The sequence below is a fragment of the Antedon bifida genome, chromosome 4, assembly GCF_963402885.1.
Source record: "Antedon bifida chromosome 4, ecAntBifi1.1, whole genome shotgun sequence".
In the NCBI taxonomy this organism is placed as follows: domain Eukaryota; kingdom Metazoa; phylum Echinodermata; class Crinoidea; order Comatulida; family Antedonidae; genus Antedon; species Antedon bifida.
Genome location: NC_136229.1, coordinates 20922654 through 20940157, shown reverse-complemented (window position 1 = coordinate 20940157; position 17504 = coordinate 20922654). Strand labels below are relative to the sequence as shown.

At 32.9% G+C, this 17504-nt stretch overlaps 3 protein-coding genes across 3 annotated transcripts; 1 reads left to right on the top strand and 2 right to left on the bottom strand.

Annotated features, from left to right (window-relative positions):
* The first annotated feature begins 134 nt into the window (after positions 1–134).
* On the top strand, positions 135–3428 carry LOC144839645 (major facilitator superfamily domain-containing protein 6-like protein A). Its single transcript, XM_078695095.1, has 2 exons — positions 135–347; positions 688–3428. The coding sequence occupies exon 2, from the start codon at positions 708–710 to the stop codon at positions 2601–2603; it is 1896 nt and encodes a 631-aa protein (XP_078551221.1). The 5' UTR covers positions 135–347; positions 688–707; the 3' UTR covers positions 2604–3428.
* Positions 3429–3687: 259 nt separating this feature from the next.
* Positions 3688–7936, bottom strand: LOC144839989 (mpv17-like protein). The gene is made up of 4 exons (XM_078695600.1): positions 7526–7936; positions 6886–6986; positions 6560–6658; positions 3688–6166 (listed from the first exon to the last, which is right to left on the bottom strand). The coding sequence occupies exons 1-4, from the start codon at positions 7887–7889 to the stop codon at positions 6083–6085; spliced, it is 648 nt and encodes a 215-aa protein (XP_078551726.1). The 5' UTR covers positions 7890–7936; the 3' UTR covers positions 3688–6082.
* A 495-nt stretch (positions 7937–8431) lies between these two features.
* On the bottom strand, positions 8432–15622 carry LOC144840371 (cytosolic endo-beta-N-acetylglucosaminidase-like). Its single transcript, XM_078696166.1, has 12 exons — positions 15493–15622; positions 13968–14163; positions 13570–13718; positions 13195–13349; positions 12937–13085; positions 12553–12822; positions 12057–12165; positions 11762–11943; positions 11260–11396; positions 10982–11147; positions 10465–10582; positions 8432–10101 (listed from the first exon to the last, which is right to left on the bottom strand). Exons 1-12 carry the CDS (start codon positions 15563–15565, stop codon positions 9706–9708), a joined length of 2100 nt encoding a protein of 699 aa, XP_078552292.1. The 5' UTR covers positions 15566–15622; the 3' UTR covers positions 8432–9705.
* Between the last annotated feature and the right edge of the window lie 1882 nt (positions 15623–17504).

The window sequence follows — 17504 nt, the reverse complement described above, 5'->3', positions numbered from 1 at the left end:
TTTTTAATGATTAATTGGAAACATTAAAATACATAACCTACCTTCAAAGTGAATAGATCATTCCTTCATGCTTCGTTACACAATATTATGATAATCCAAATGATGTACACCGGTCGTTGAGAACAATACATCTGTAATTTTCACCATTGTATACGTTTACATGGCTTAATAACAAGTTGATGGATTTTACACTAAATTACACATAGTGTGTAGCAAACAACTTTCTTTTTTACTGCTAATTCGCGTCAGAGGTAAGGGGAGAAAACTCCCTGTGGGATGGATGAAGACTGAATGATGACCGTTAGGCCTACCTGCTGTAGTTAATAATAATATCATTATCCAACAAGGTAAGCATTGCATGGACTTTCCTTCCTACACACCTGTATGTACCTGTGCATTGTATGTACATAAAAGTGTATATTACGTTCTGTGTTTTGTATAAATTATTTTAATTGCTGTGCAGTATTAATATTATTGCTGTCACGTATACTTTGCATTCGGGTAAGTAGTGCATATGATTTACTTTACATAAACTGTGATTTGTAAATTGTGTACTATTTAAGTAGCAAAATAAATCTTGAATGTCATACATATATGCATGTTAAAATATGTTACATTGTATAGTTTATTTAGGAACAATCTTCCTCTCATATTATATTATTTTATATTTCTTTTTTTCCAAAGTAGATCAGTCTTAGAAAATCAAAATGGTACGAGAGCAAGTTAATACGAAGAAGGTGATCCTGTTCACAACTTTTTTCTTCACCGTATTGTACTCTGGAAGAGGGAGCTTGTTACCATTTCTCACGCTCTACTTCCGACAGTTAGGACTCTCTGCTACGCAAACTGGAATCCTCTTTGGTGGAAAATCTCTGGTTGCATTCTGGACGGGACCAGCATGGACGCGATGTGCTGGCCGTTACAAGAAAAAGCGTATCATTCTGATGATGGCACTGTTTATGGCGATTGCTGGGAACCTTGGTCTGACTCTAATACCACCTGTGGATAAATCTCTTTCATTGGTCTATTGCCCAAAAACGGGTAACCATACTGGTGGGGCAAGTGCTGGTGGGGCAAGTGCTGGTGGGGCAAGTGCTGGTGGAGATGTTCGTATCAACACAACAGAAGTGGCAAATACTCCTGTATTGATGACGCCAAATGTGCCCACTCAATCAACTGTTCAGCTAACCTCAAGCACTGTAGGAAATTTAAACGAGGCTAGTTCGTTAGCAACCCCAACTACCCATGAAACCAGTGCCAATTACAATTTTGTTAACAGTTTAGATAATGCTTATGATCAATATAAAACTAAGCAACTTAAGAAAGGAAAAAAAATAAGCATGGAGCGCTTTCTCGACTGGCTGGAGTCACATGACCCTAATCTTTACAATGCAGTTTTGACAAATACCTTACCGCCAGATTTTGGTGAGCGACAAAAAAGAGAGATAAATGATGGTTATAATGAACAAACTTACTACGCAAACTTCTCTGGTACCACAAGATGGTCTTTGCGAGGTATCCAAGATCAAATGTTCACGTTAAAAGATCAATTTATGGACTTGGAGTATCGCACATTTATATTTGCACTCATTGTCATCCTCATCAGTGAAATATTCGCATCACCCGGGCAAGAAATATGCGAGGATTCACTCTATGAAACATTAGACTCCGTTGATGAAACCGAAAAGTATGGTTCACATCAAAGCTATCGCATTTTCAGTTACGGGCTTTTCGCATTTATTACTTCAATAATAGTAGACAATGCTAGTTGTATTATATTCCCGGAGACGAGTCGTCTCATGATTCATTTTTATTCGTTTGCGATTTTCTTCGGATCTGCATTTTTGTTAGCGTTTTGTTATCCATTTCATACAGACACGAAAATAAGACACCGTAGTAAATATGTGATAGGATTGAAATCAATTTTGTCGAGCCGTTCGAATGCGATATTCGTTTTGACGATGATTATTGCCGGTGGTTTCCAAGCAAATGTTAGTAATTTTTTGTTTTGGTTGCTACAAGATTTAGGTGGCTCGAATATTCTCTTTGGTTCGGTTGTGTTTCTGGGTGCAATGTGTGAAATCCCAATGCTCTATCTTGGAGTATTTCTAGCAAAAAAAATCACAAATATTGGAACTCTAGCGTTAGCAATGTTTTTCTTATGTGTGCGTTGTTTATTGTACTCATTTATGCAACATCCTTGGGCGGTTCTGCCTATTGAGTTGTCGCACGCTTTTAGCTATGGAGCGTTAATGGGTGCAGTGTCGTCATTAGCAGAGAATATAGCGCCACCTGGAGAGGAACGCACTGTAGAATATATCTTGCTATCATTATATTGGGGCTTAGGCTACGGCGCCGGTTGTATGATTGGTGGGTATCTATATGATAAAGTAGGCCTTGTTATCCTGTTCCAGGGGTCGGCAGTTTTAGCATTCATCTGGGGAACTATTGTCATAGCAACTGCGAAGTTAGCCCCACAAAAAAAGAAGACTTTACACTATGCTAGCTTGTTGCATGGGGGAGATGATGATGAGGACATTAGTGATGATTCAGACGAAATGTTTAGTGATGATTGGTTAGTCAATGCTTTAAACGAGAAATAATGACGTTATTAAATAACAACGTTGTGCATTTATTCATATATGTGTGTAAATAAAAGGGAAAAAATCTGGTAAAAACCAGAGTATCAGCTCTATTAAAAAATATCGTTGAAGATAAAGATACTGTATTATTATTTATAACAATAATCTGATTAATAATAGTAATGAATAATTTATGTTAATTTATAAACAAAGCGTTTATTTATTATTTATAGAAAAGCATTTTTTTTTATACACAATGTTGTACAAAAAATGTTGCATTTATTATGTGTAAATAAATGGAAAAAATGTGGTAAAATCAGAGTATCAGCAGATGTATTAAAAAATATCGTTGAAGATAAAGATACTGTATTAAATTTATATCAATAATCTGATTAATAATAGTAATGAATAATTTATGTTAATTTATAAACAAAGCGTTTATTATAGATCATTTTTTTTATACACAATGTTGTACAATTTTCTATTCCAAAGGTAATTAATGATTTAATGTAGCCTTTCTATTTGATGTCCATTCATTTTAATAAATATTAAGTTTATTTGCTTATGTGTATAGAAAAGGTTTTAAATAGTTGACTGCCAATATTGTGCTATAGTAGTATAAGTACAGTAATTAGAGCTACTGCAGTATTTTGTAAAGATTTTTAGCTTGGTGTGCTTCTAAGGTTGCAATCTTCTTATATTCTACTTAAATTAAAATAATTCTTTATGATTATTGTTAGTACATTTATGTGGACAAAATATTAATTCTTAATTCGGGTATTAGCCCACCCCCTGACATGGAGTAATTTCCATGAACAAAATATGTAAATTGATTCTTATGGTTTTTTTATTTTATACATTTTTGCAAAATGAATAATTTTAAGAATTTATTAAAAACTTTTATGAATATGTTGTTGAATATCTTTATTGGTTGTCTCGCATATTTTCTTGATTTAATGCTTTATGATGATTTGACTGAAGTCATGTTCTTTAAAAATGGAAAAGTGTTCACTTAGACTGGCAGAATGGATGGATGTACCACTGAAATCACTAATAATGCAGCAAACACACAGTAAATAATCGTGGTATTAATTTATTTGTTCCCTTGTTTAATAAAAGTATTTGCATCAAAAAATATAACTAACATGTAGCAGTTCTAATATTAATTGAAAATAGTTATACTGCCCTCTAGAGTCAAAGGTGACAAAATATTATTTTATTAACAATACAATAACCATGATAGAAAAATAACGCTTAAAAAAGAACGACGTTTCGACTCCATCATGGGGTCATTATCAAGTCCAATGAATGAAATTTTAAAAAACAACTAATTAAATAACACAAGCCAAGGGTCAAAGTTTAAATATTAAAGTTATTTAAACTTTGACCCTTGGCTTGTGTTATTTAATTAGTTGTTTTTTAAAATTTCATTCATTGGACTTGATAATGACCCCATGATGGAGTCGAAACGTCGTTCTTTTTTAAGCGTTATTTTTTTTTTATGTATTTACAATAAACGTACCCTCATTCGTAATACAATAACCCTTTGCAATATAATAGACTATGTTTTAACACTATGGCCCCTAATCCAGTGGATAATTACTGTATTAAAGATTCCTGATTCATATAAGTCTCCTTAAACATACAAATTTAGAAAAAGAAAATAATAAAAAATAATTAAAATTAATACCAAAAAACAGGTACAATTTGTTTGCAAAAAAAGACATTTGTTTATTTATATTATTTACATAATATTTGGCAAAATATCATCCAATAAAGTATCAAGTTACAGTAAAGTTCAAGTATAATTTATACCAAATTACAATATTAGTTAATAATTAAATATGTGTTTATTGGTTTCAATAACCAACATTTCAAAAATATAGACAATTCAATTGAACCTCTAATAACATATTTATAAAAAAATACCCCAGCCACAGACACCACAAGCATTCACACCTACAATGCCCTCTATTACAAGCCTGTTTCAACATGTGGCCCTGTTTAATTAGTGGGCCTGTGTTTGTAAGTGGACAATCTGAATATTTGGCAATCATCAAAACAAATACACTTTTAAAACTACAGTATATACAGTATTACTAGAAAGTAAACACTCACTTGCATTGTTCTTAAAAGCAGCATTAATATAATATTGCATCAAAAAATATGCTTTTAGGGGAACGACAGGAATATTGAGTGTAGCTGGGCTGTGATGGAAGAATGAAGGGAATGTTGAGAGAGGACAGATTACAGGTAGGTGGGATGGAAAACTGATGAGGTAAATGGTATAATGGTATAACTTGCACAATTGGTTCCCAAAACATCTACTCAGAACCAATGGAAACATAAGATGTATCATAATATTAACGAAGGCACTACTATACACAAGGATAACTTTAAAGACACTAAAAAACATTAAACAAGGTAATTTCTTTTTAAATGTACGTTCTAAGGTTAATTATGAAAAAAGAGAAAAATAATGCACTACCTAAGTAGCTCGTAGATGTCTCTAGGCCTAGCTTAAATAATGTAGTGTGTGACGTCAAAAAAACGTAGCAAGCAATACTGTACAGTACTTGCTTGCCAGTGGAGTTTAAATATATTAGTACTGTTGTTTTCAGAGTCTGTTTAAAGATCAAAAAAAGTGCTAATGATTTGTAAATGTTGTTAGTCCCTCAAGAAGAAAAACCAGGAAAAAATGCAAAAAAAAAAAGTACCACTAGTTTCAAACGACCTATGACCTAAACATATTGTGTTGCTGGTCAAAGTCTGCCAAAACTGTGTTAATGAATCAAGTGAGGCAGCACGTCCAACATCCTGCCATGCGTACAGTGAATTAACATGACATAAACTAGGTCTTAAGTCTCTAATGTCCCCAATAAGGCCTACAAAATTAATAGAATATTAAACAAACATGCACACAGAACTTCAATTTGCTGGACCCCATTGAGTGTTGCTCAGTAACAACGTGACATGGAAAAACTAAGTATTATTATCTAAATTCTATATTTCCTGCACACGCATGAGAATGCATGGAAAGCAAGGATCTTAAATTGTTATTCTTTTTAAAAAGCTGTTGACTAAAATACTACTGTAAGGCACTTTTAAAAACAACACTACTTAATGTTAGTATCAAAATAATTATATTGTAAAAAATGTAAAATACACCCTGGACTATATTATATTTTAAATGCCCGAGATAAAGAATTTGTCTATTATTTCAATATCATTATAATAATGAATAAAATTAAATATTAAATACAATTTGTTTATAATCAATTCTAAATTGACTATATAGTATATTTAGTAATCATTCAACCAATCATGTGCAGCATTTTTATAATTTTTTTTCTTCTGTATACTGCATCATATTGAATGCAATTTACTTCAGTTCAGTAAATATTTGCTTATGGTCCCTAAACATGGCAGTCTAGTTGATTAAGGATTAATAAAATCGGTCATCTCCACTCAGCTGCAATAAAATGTCAGACAGTAGTTGGCTATCGTTTATTACTCACAAAGGGCTGACCTGATATCTGTCTATCTTTCACAGGGTTCACTTCAGTAATTCTTGGTTCTGTTGACTATAAAGTAGACAAAACAAACATTATGTTTTATTCTTAACGGACTAGAATATATATGCTCAAACATCTGTAAATATGAGGTTTGGTCAAGTTAAGAGCGTGGGCATATACTGTACCTACATGAGGATTAAAATGTACTTATTATTCAGGGTAATTGCAATGCATACTGTAAGTATATCTATTATTTAAATTTAAAGGTGGCTTTCTGTACATATGTTTTATACTACATATAAAAACACTGCCAAGGCCTTGTTTTCTTCTGCCAAACACAGATTACACAGATATACCATGTCCTTGTTATTCAATCTGCAATAAAATATTGTATCATGACTTGCATGAATTATATCTTTTGTACACTATCTATTAAAAAGTCCTGCTACGCTATCTACTCACTCTTTTGTTGATAAAACACAAGACGTTAGCCCACACAAACCCTGCTGAAGCTACGTAAACAATTCGCAAATGGGATGGAATGAAAATAAAGTTTACAGCCTGTCAAAATAAACAAATAAAAATGAAATAATAATAATTCATTACATAACAACGAAGAATTATGTTAGATTGTTAGAAAAAAGTTTTGCCATCAATCAGGATTTTAAATTACAATACAGATTTAGTAGTACTATAGTATGGTAAGTATTGGTTAAATAAGCTACAAATTCCATTTTTAATCAACAATATAGGAAATGGTAGATCAAAATTGAATATTTTTCACTTACTTGAGCTGGTGGCCAAAAAGCAAATCCAACTAGATATGATGGTATAAATTTCTCTTTTAAACTTGCATATATATCTTTCTTTTGTTCCAATATACTAATACCTATAAATCAAGATTAAAAATTTAGATTATATTTTATTATTTGAGGTATGCTTTAACCCGTAATTTTATCTCATAAATTATTTTATACCTAGTTATGGAAAAATAAATGCTATTTATTTAATCATCTCACTATATAGTGGAAAAGTTAGGGAAAAATAAACATTATTTAGTTATCGAGCACTATAGTGGAAAAGAAACAGTTTTGTGAAAATGAAACAGTTTATTTCATATAAAATAACCATAGGAACAAAACTTGCATAATATTACGATACGAGTGAACCACGTAATTTTTTTTGTTTGGCCATTGTAAAATATTCTTTTATTTTAAAAAAACACCTTGTTTGAGTCTGAATCGTCATACACATTGTTAAATTTTCAAGGTACGGCTTACAGACACAATTGGATTTGTGGATTGGTTTTAAAAGTATGGTATATATGACTTTGGTTATGAAATAGAAATTGCCATCCTGTTCAAAACTGTATAGCAATCAATTAAAATGTTATTTTTCCCAGACTATAAATTTAAAACACTTTCTTACCAACGTAAAATGCACAAATAAAAGGTGGACAGGCACATAATTGATCAATGATCATTTTCTTAATTATAGTCCTCCTCGCAGTTCCTGGTAACCATTTATCTAATAATCTATACCACGTATACCCGACTGGTCCATTGAAAACTAAACCAATTAATGCTACATGCCCAACTTTCCTCCAATCTATGCGGCCTTCCATCATCGAGGTACTGTTCTTCGTGTGTGGTGGTTGTTCCTTCAAAATTAACTGTTGAGTAACTTCTGCCGCAGCATATAAACCACAGTATGTAAGGCTATTTGATAACATTGGATACTTAGCAAATGCTTTTTTCGTCCCTGATGTGAAAAAACGTAGTATTGTAGCCATTTTATTGGAATTAAATTTTTAGTCCTGGTGGTATACCGTGCAATGTTTATCTCAGCTCTCTTCATAATCTCATCGTCTGTGCGCGTAATTCGAAACGGAAACAAATTAGATCACTCGATTTATTGTTAGGGAAATTGATACACAACCTACTGTATTTTCTTAGGAAAGAACAATTGTACTCAGATTAAATATGATTTATTAGAATTGCATGAATAAAAAATGCTATTGTTTTATTTTAATCTCGATAATAATCAAATATAGTTAAATAACTTACAACACTTTAACACATCATTTCCCGATACATCATAAGTGGTAGAGGCGAAACCCGCGGTCAACACAGGGAGGTCACGGCTTACATTCCGGAAGTACACCCCCAATAGTAATCTGTGACAAGTGTTGTATGGAACGCATACTGCGCAATTATTTAAATTATTTAATATTGAATATGGTATACTCAATCACTTTTGGATTATCAGCCTGTCTAACATGGCACATTATCAATAAACAATAAAATAGCTAAATCAATCAAAGCACATGTTACATGAATTTTAGGTCATTTTTAATTGCCAATCATAGTTTGACTACACACATATCCTAATTGTAAGCAATTTCATTACTCATTATAATGAATTGTAAAAAAAAACAATTAAAAATATATCAAATTTTACGTCAATAAGCTACATATATCTTAATTATTACAGCTTTAGGTTCAATTTATTAGAAGGCCGAGTTACAAATAATATATTATCAAATTTTTAAACATGATATAAACATAGGCCTATAAGTATTGCACAATATATTTATTAGACATTACTCATATTATTCTTTTTCGTTTTTACTCATGAATTAAGTAGCATTCGACCACAAATAATTAGTTTGAACTAGGTTTCATTTTATAAACAATTAACCTCAATAATGAAATGTGCTAACTGGTATTGCCTATAATACCATAAGGTTGTAGATACCAATTAATTATAGAAGTATAAAATACAGTAAGGGATTAATAATCATTTTTGAATAATAGATGCAAAACATATTGTTGTAATAACTAAAATAAATAATATTTTTATTTGGTTTGAACTAGGGTTTCAGTTACAAAATAAATTTTATTTTATAAATAAACCTATTTAATAATCAAATGCGACTGCCAACTGATATTGCCTATAATGCCATAAGGTTGTAGATAGCAATTCATTATAGAGGTATAAAAGACAGTAATCATTTTTCTTAATAGACAATAAAAAGATAATAAAACATATTGTTGTTATAGTTACAAAAATAATTTGCGCTGAATCTGAAAATATTCATATTATGGTTTAAACCAATATGAAGTGTATATACTTTACATTGCACAGGTACGATATATACCAAATTAATTACGTACAGGTATATCACACACAATGTCAAATGGTCAATTATGATGATGTCATATATGGGTCAAGCAAATACTGGTCTTAATATTAGAAAACAATTTGCATATCCAGGTGACTAAATAAACTAATTTCTGTTGGAATCAGTTTTCTTGAATACAGTATATCAATTATAAATGACAAATGTGCACATACTATTCTAGCTCAAAATATATAAATATAATCATCAACAAAACCTTGGTCAAACTGTATTACTTATACAGCTGCTATGATTATTGTAAAAAAGAATTTGAACTTATAATAGTAAACTGGGTGTTCTCATGATTTTTGGAGGCAAGTTGAAATTGGTCCACCTAAACATATCTCTTACAATACATTATGATACTGAATCTATAGATCATCATATACTGCAGCAACTGCAGTAGAATATTCTAAAAGCAGTCTGATTAAGAATAGTTAACCTTTACTGTTGAAACACTAGACAAGGGTGCTTGAAAACCAGCCTTATTAGTGGGCAACACCATTACTTCTAGGGTGTGCTTCTCTGTTTTTTGAGGGACCAGTAAATGACAAATACGGAACTGATTAGAATGGGATCTTCCTACGAAAACTGGTTCATACACAGAAAGTTCAATATTTTCATTTGGACTGCGCGTTACACCTTTTACAAATATGTCATAATGTGAGGCATCACCGGCGTATTTCCATTTGACTGTGATGCAAATGGAGACGAGTCCTTCAAATTGATTGGGTGAAATAATAGGTGGAGACCATGTGATGTCCTGGCAGGTCAAGTCAGTCACCTGGGTCATGCTGTCCTTCAACTGGGCAGCGTCTATAACCTACAATGAATAATGATTAGATTGATCAATAATATGTATTTTCCAATTGCTTACGTTTAAATATTTAATCAATAAATTGTTATAAGTCTGGTCATGGAGAATAGAATTGTATGAGGAATGGATCAATAGATGACTCGGCATTTCACCAGAAGAAGTTATTCATCAATTAAATAAAAAATCAATCAGTCACTCAATCATTATATAAATGAAAAATGTTTCTTTTATCTTATATGATCTAAGTAGTGACATACACATTATAGGGAATTAGGGTGAGAACAAATCAACTGTGTATAGGATTTACTTTACTTTAATACGGGCACCTTATAACCAAACAATTCAACTTGATTAAGAATACATCCTTACCTTAATCTGTCCTAAAAGAACATTGTAAATTGTAGGTTCATTTTCACTTGAGCATTTCAAACCAATTTCAGTGATTCTTGGACAACCACCTAATGATTTACTTGTCAACAAATAATATCTAAGAAAAAAATTAAATGAGGTCAATTGATATCAAAGGTTAAAAAGGTACGAGTATGAAAGGTATGAGGTCATTTTAAGGTCACCCATCCATTACTATTTGTTAGCTTTTTCCTTTAATTCTGTAATGTTTGTGCCCATTATTATTGGAGCAAATATGGCATCTGGCATGTCAACACGTTATCAAAAGGTTAAAGAGATTCTCATAAGTATGAGGTCATTGTGAGATCATTACCTGGTCACCCATCCATTACTATTTGGGATATTAGCAGACATTTCCTTCAATGCTGTAATGTTTGTGCCCATTATTATTGGAGCAAATATGGCATCTGGCATGTCAACACGTTATCAAAAGGTTAAAGAGATTCTCATAAGTATGAGGTCATTGTGAGATCATTACCTGGTCACCCATCCATTACTATTTGGGATATTAGCAGACATTTCCTTCAATGCTGTGATGCTTTTGCCCATTAGTGGAGCAAATACAGCAGCTGGCATGTCGGCACGTTTCTCAGATTCGTGAAGTCCGTAGTCTGTGATGGTCTGCTTGTCTGCTTTTGATGCATCTAAAAGCAAACAGAAAGACATTCATTTACATATCTCTCTATATTGTATGGCATGCTCTGTATTGATAATATTATAAGTATATGTTTTGTCTATATTAATTTAAAAGCCTACCTTCTGTATCTGTAAGTATTATTTGTCCCTCTGGTCCAGCTGTCTGTAAATACAACTCAGTTTTCACTTGATTCGATGTCTTTACAGAGTATGATATGAGAATGGCATCTGTACATTCAATATCTGTCATCAACACCCTGTGAACAATTAATATTTCTATTTTATTTAACCATTTATTTTTGTATTTGGATACTAGTATACCAGAAAAAGACATTGGTACAAGACTCTGGCCAGAATTGAACCAATGCAAGCATGGTACTCATCAGCAATGCCACAATTCTATGTTCTTAATATTTTATACATAGTCTGTAATTGAAAATTCTTCTCTTAATAACCACAGTAACCGTATCAATAAAAATACAGCAGAACCCTATTAATTAAGGGTTGGCCGTAGGGTATTATATTACCCCTTGTTTTTCACAGTCCTTGAATAGAGGTGTCCCTTGAACAGAGGTCTTCCAAAGGAGGGTTCTACTTTTAATATTTTTAAAGTGTTGCTTACTTAAATGTATGTGTTTTATCAGCATCTAAACTGCCATCAAATGACAGGCAACCGCCACCACTGTAGCCATCCGTTATTTTACGGTCCATCTTCTGTTTAGCGCCATCTTCAAACTGCTTGTTGCTAAACGATGGCTGGATCTGCTGGGCACTTAGGTTACACCAGTTCTTATTCATCATTTTCTTTCAGGGTAAAAACAGATAATTAAAGTTACCTTACTTATCAAGTATTAATATGAAAATAAAAATATACCGATTTTGTTTGGAAAATATATACATTATACTGATTTCTATACCTTTCCACTGCTGAAACCATGTACACCGAAGCCCTGACAGAAATTGGAACATAGAGGAAGTTGCTTTACGCCATGTGGGTGTAGATATGATTCTATCAATGACCAAAACCTACAAAATAAACATACATAGAATAGCATATTCTTCACAATACTGGTCACTGTATATTTCATCTAGATTAAATAACACAACTACGTATATCCTTGCCATTTGATTGGTTGAATTCCTTAACCAATGAACTTTAACCCCATGAATACATTTATAAAAACTACTAATCAACATAGAATGTTTTTTGATGTGATATATATTTTTTTTTTCTTGACACCATCACATTATAAAATAAAAAATATATCACCTGTTATTTGCTTTAGCTGGCATATTGTTTAGAAGCTTAGGCGCAAAACCAATGCTGCTGGTTACATGATAATTAAAGGCCAATGAAGTTAGTTTTGCAGTACACCATACGTTTCCAAAATGTTTTTAACCATGTATGCTTACCTGTTTTCATTTATAATAAATTTAGCTGCTCCATGCTTTTCAAACACCCATCCAGGAGCAAATATTGCAGCAGATAAATCAACCTTTCGAATCACTTCCATGGCCTTGTTTGTGTTCCAGCCACCACCTCCGAAGCAGCCTCTTCCGAATATGTCCACTCCAACATACACATCATGCGGACGGGCCCCAGCATTTTTGACAGAATCCTTAAGTTTCTGCTCATTCCAGTTGTAGTTCAAAAAGATTCCATCACATCCATCAAAAAACATTCTAAGAAAGAAAAAAATGGTTAGTAGTTTTTATAAACTTTATTCACAGAGGTCAGAGGTTAAAGTTCATTGGTTAATAGGTAGTAGTTAACATTATAAAAGTTAAATATATCACCTGTTATTATCATTGAGCATGTCCTGCCATTTTAGCTTGCCTGTTTGAATGACACTATCATACCAGATAACCTTTGACATAGGGTCAAGCTTATGCATCTCAGAGGTCAAATATTGCACAAACTCTAATAGTTGTGGCATATGCTCTGGCTGCAAGAAAACATATTTTTCACTTTATAATGATTTTACTATACGGTACTTATATTACTTATTGACATACAGTATGAATAACACTTTTTATATTTTTTCCATTTTATACCTCTATATGATTCTCAACATTAACCAACCAGCCATCAAATTTGTAATATCTAGCAAGCGCAACCATCTTATCTGCAAATTTTCTACAAGTTTCTTCACTAGCAAGAATTTGCTTACATCGCTCAAATCCATCTGTCCACTCTGTAATAAAAGTCCCTGTAAAAAAAAAAAAAACAGTTTAAAGCATCAAGGATGTTCAATATTGGGAGAATTTATTGTAAAGCTCTGTCTACACTATCAAACTTTATGTGACAAAAAATGTGATGTGCCCATATATGGACACAATGAAGTCATATCACTACCATATTTGGGCACATCACACTTTTTTTGAGAGCTTAATAAAGCAAAGCGATCCAAGATTCACCAGAACACTTACCTAGCATGAGGGTGCCATTCTTGTGAGCTGCATTCGTCCAAGGAGCGGGTGGTATGGTTAGAAAATGATGGCTGAAGTAGATGAAAATGTCAATGTATTGCCAATGGTAGAACCGGTAGCAGTCAGTCTTTGCAACTCCTTGAATAAACCTACAAAGAAATTTGCATAATTAAGATGAGAAAGGCAGGATTGGTTCTTTTATCAAGTTTTTTTTTATATTTTTATATTATCTTCAAGTACAGCTGTTAGATATACTCTTGCAAAAAAAGTTTAATAAATAAATACAATTTATACTTCCACCCACCAAAATGTTTTCATTTTTTATAGCCAAGCATCCACACAAACCAAACCAAAATCGTAATAAAAGTTTATTCATAGTGTAAAGCAATACAAATTACCTATCATCCACATATCCACCCATCATATCATGACAAAGCAACGTCTTTGGTCTCGCTACTTCTGATTCAGTTCGCTTTGCTAGTACCTCATTCGCTACATTGAATTCATCTTCACCTGGTTTCCATAGCAACACCTCATCCATGTTACTAAGAGGTCGGGCAATTGGTTCTGATGTTTTTGGCTCATATCCAGGCCCTAAAAAGAATAAATTATCAAAAACAGGAAAGAAAAGTGAGATATTCGTATTATTTGCAAATTTATTTTTAAAATACAAATAAATAAATGAAGATTATTATTATGATTGCAATAAAATAAATTAATAATAATATTAATATGTGGTTGCAATGATCAGCCGGCAGGATAGGTGCAGATTATTTCTCAAAACAAATATATGGTGCCTACTCTGATTCTAGTATGTTTAATTAGGTCTAGGCCTAGCTAGCCCAGAGTAGTATCAGACATGCAATGCATCACTGTCAGATACACAAATGACTCACTCTTTCTTTTAGGTTTTAGCTGCACGAAAAAGAGGACAAAAATAACTGGGCCTGGCAATTCATTCATTAAAACATATGGCGCTACTGCAGTTTCGCACCACACTGTTATTTCTTCGATTTCTCACCTAATTTTTTTCTCACACTCACATCATACAATTTTGGGACATTATGTAACATGTTCCCATGATTTAGCCACCGTTAAATTACATTTATCACAATAAAAAATGCCTTTCAAAACAGCTCCTTTTCCTCGAATACTTCGATCGAACTGTGGCCATTTTAGAATTAGAAAATTGCCAGAAATCAATGTAGGCCTATGTTTTATTTTCTGTTCTTATTTTTAAACTGCAGAGAGTGGTTTTTATAAAGAACCAGCTGTACATCAAAACGGCGACGATATGAGTCCGTACATAAAACATTTTATTTTTTAAAAAACAATTCACAGTTTTAAAAATCATAAACCATATTTCAATTTCAATATGTAAAACACAGCATGGATTCACTCACTGTATTAAAAAATAGAAAATTATTGTTTTTGTTTTAGTGAATGTATTGATTAGTGACCGAGATAATTTTCTTTGATAGGAGTCAGACCTATTATTATTAATATGAATAATAATACTAATAATGAAATATTAATTTAACCTCTATTTCGCCAGCTGAAAACACTTCTTGCCTTTCAAAACTAAATAGGCCTATATGTGTAATCGGATTTTATAACACTGCCCTATATAGTTTCTACATTTTTTTGGGAAAATGAAGCATACATTCTGGCAATTAAGTGATAAATATAAGATGGCGAACATTTCGCAGTGTGTTGCAGCGAGTTCAATATCGTTTAAAATGTTTTGAAAAGTATTGTTATTTAAAAAAAATTACTTCGTTAGTGGTCGAATCGTATAAACATGTTACATAATATTATGTTGTGAGTGTGAAAAAGGAAAGTTTAGGTGAGAAATCGAAGAAATAACAGTGTGGTGCGAAACTGCAGTAGCGCCAAACATATAATAATATTTAACACACTTACCAAAGTCTATGTTCGGAGAAATGTTTACCTTAGCTTCTACTTCTGAAGCCAACCTATCGATCATCTCAGCCATTTTCAAAATTGATTATAAATCCTCAAACCCCTCCTTCCACGTCTTCTTCCTGTTGTGTGAAGACACTTACTGTTGTCGTGGTTGTGACCAATAACGTAGGTCAAAGTGTTCAGCCAATGGGAGTGATCGGAGAGAGGAAGGTTACACGTTAAAATAGACATGTATACATACAGTATGCACAGCGGCTGTGTGTATAGGAGGAGGTTGAGTAGTTGATTCAAGTACTAATAATAGCATGGAGTAAATGATAATAGTATAGGCATGAAGATTTTATATTGAAAATGAAAAACAGTAATTTACAATTGACTATAGAAAAAGCTATTATGATAGCTGCACATGCTTGATAAAATTAATAGTTTATGTTTTTGCTTGTAAAAAACGACGCACGTGCACATCCGATACACGCGCATCCGGTACGCGCGTTAAACTTCCGATTGGTTGCTGTGTACTGTGTGCGCGACGTGCTCAATTCCACACGCGTCCAAACCAAAGAGGCTGCTTATTTTATATTAATATTAATATAATAATTAATAGGGACCGATAGAGGCTATCAGCACGGCCACCGTGCAATAATTCAGAGTTCTTTATTGGCAGGTCAATCGTCTCCCCTCTGCTGCGCTTGTTTGTTGACCGCGAGATACAAGTGGGTGTGTCAGATGAAATCGGTCGCGCTTGAAATCGGTCGCGATAAAATCAATTGTGTATGGAGCGCCGCTAGATGCACTTTTTACATTTGATATCGGTCGCGTTTTATTTTGGTTGCGCTAACTTGGGGCGCACAAGATACACATTATACACATACACACGTTTATAGGTGTTAGTAATGAAAACGCTCATTATTTTAATTTTTAATATAGAAATTCTAATGTTGTAATAGTAATACTATTGACATTTTTTTAAAACCTCGATCGGTATTATTTTTTACAGTAAATATAAATGTTTATCTCCTATTTTATAATAATTTGTATTTTCATTTCAATGAATTGTAATGTGTTATTTTAGAAAATCGAAACCGATCGTACGTGCTTTGTACATGATTTGACATATTAACATGTCTGTGAAGTTGGTTACTAGTTCCTAGTTCCTAGTTCCTTATTCAAATTCAATTAAAGGGACATTCACAAATATTTTAAAAAAACAGATTTTAATACGTAATAACTGTCTAATTGAGTTGATATTGCACCAACATGTTAGCCTTGACCTCCTCTACTTCTTCCGGTCAAAGTTTAATAACATTTTATGCATTTACGCCCTCTACGGCGAATAAGTAACTAGCTTTTACGAACGTTATAACACTTGACCTGCTTAATTTTTTCAAAATATTTTGGTATGAATCGATCACCCTTGACCTACTCTACCATTTGCCACTCCAGTTCCGCGAACTTTTTTGCGTCTACGCCCTCTACGGCGAATAAGTAACTGGCTTTACGAACGTTATAACACTTGACCTACTTAATTTTTTCAAAATATTTTGGTATGGATCGATCACCCTTGACCTACTTTACCATTTGCCACCCCAGTTCCGCGAACTTTTTTGCATCTTCGCCCTCTACGCCGAATAAGTAACTGGCTTTACGAACGTTATAACACTTGACCTACTTAATTTTTTCAAAATGTTTTGGTATGGATCGATCAACCTTGACCTACTTTACCATTTGCCACCTCAGTTCCGCGAACTTTTTTGCATCTTCGCCCTCTACGGCGAATAAGTAACTGGCTTTACGAACGTTATAACACTTGACCTGCTTAATTTTTTCAAAATATTTTGGTATGAATCGATCACCCTTGACCTACTCTACCATTTGCCACTCCAGTTCCGCGAACTTTTTTGCGTCTACGCCCTCTACGGCGAATAAGTAACTGGCTTTACGAACGTTATAACACTTGACCTACTTAATTTTTTCAAAATGTTTTGGTATGGATCGATCAACCTTGACCT

Bases quoted from the DNA above. Each gene is read 5' to 3' on its own strand.
- LOC144839645 (XM_078695095.1), top strand. From the start codon at position 708: ATGGTACGAGAGCAAGTTAATACGAAGAAGGTGATCCTGTTCACAACT.
- LOC144839989 (XM_078695600.1), bottom strand. From the start codon at position 7,889: ATGGCTACAATACTACGTTTTTTCACATCAGGGACGAAAAAAGCATTT. The intron at 6,987-7,525 runs GTAAGAAAGTGT...CTTGATTTATAG, and splicing joins TATTTGTGCATTTTACGTTG to GTATTAGTATATTGGAACAA. The intron at 6,659-6,885 runs GTAAGTGAAAAA...TTATTTTGACAG, and splicing joins CTTTTTGGCCACCAGCTCAA to GCTGTAAACTTTATTTTCAT.
- LOC144840371 (XM_078696166.1), bottom strand. From the start codon at position 15,565: ATGGCTGAGATGATCGATAGGTTGGCTTCAGAAGTAGAAGCTAAGGTA. The intron at 14,164-15,492 runs GTAAGTGTGTTA...TATTCTTTTTAG, and splicing joins TTCTCCGAACATAGACTTTG to GGCCTGGATATGAGCCAAAA. The intron at 13,350-13,569 runs GTAAGTGTTCTG...TTTTTTTTACAG, and splicing joins GAATGGCACCCTCATGCTAG to GGACTTTTATTACAGAGTGG.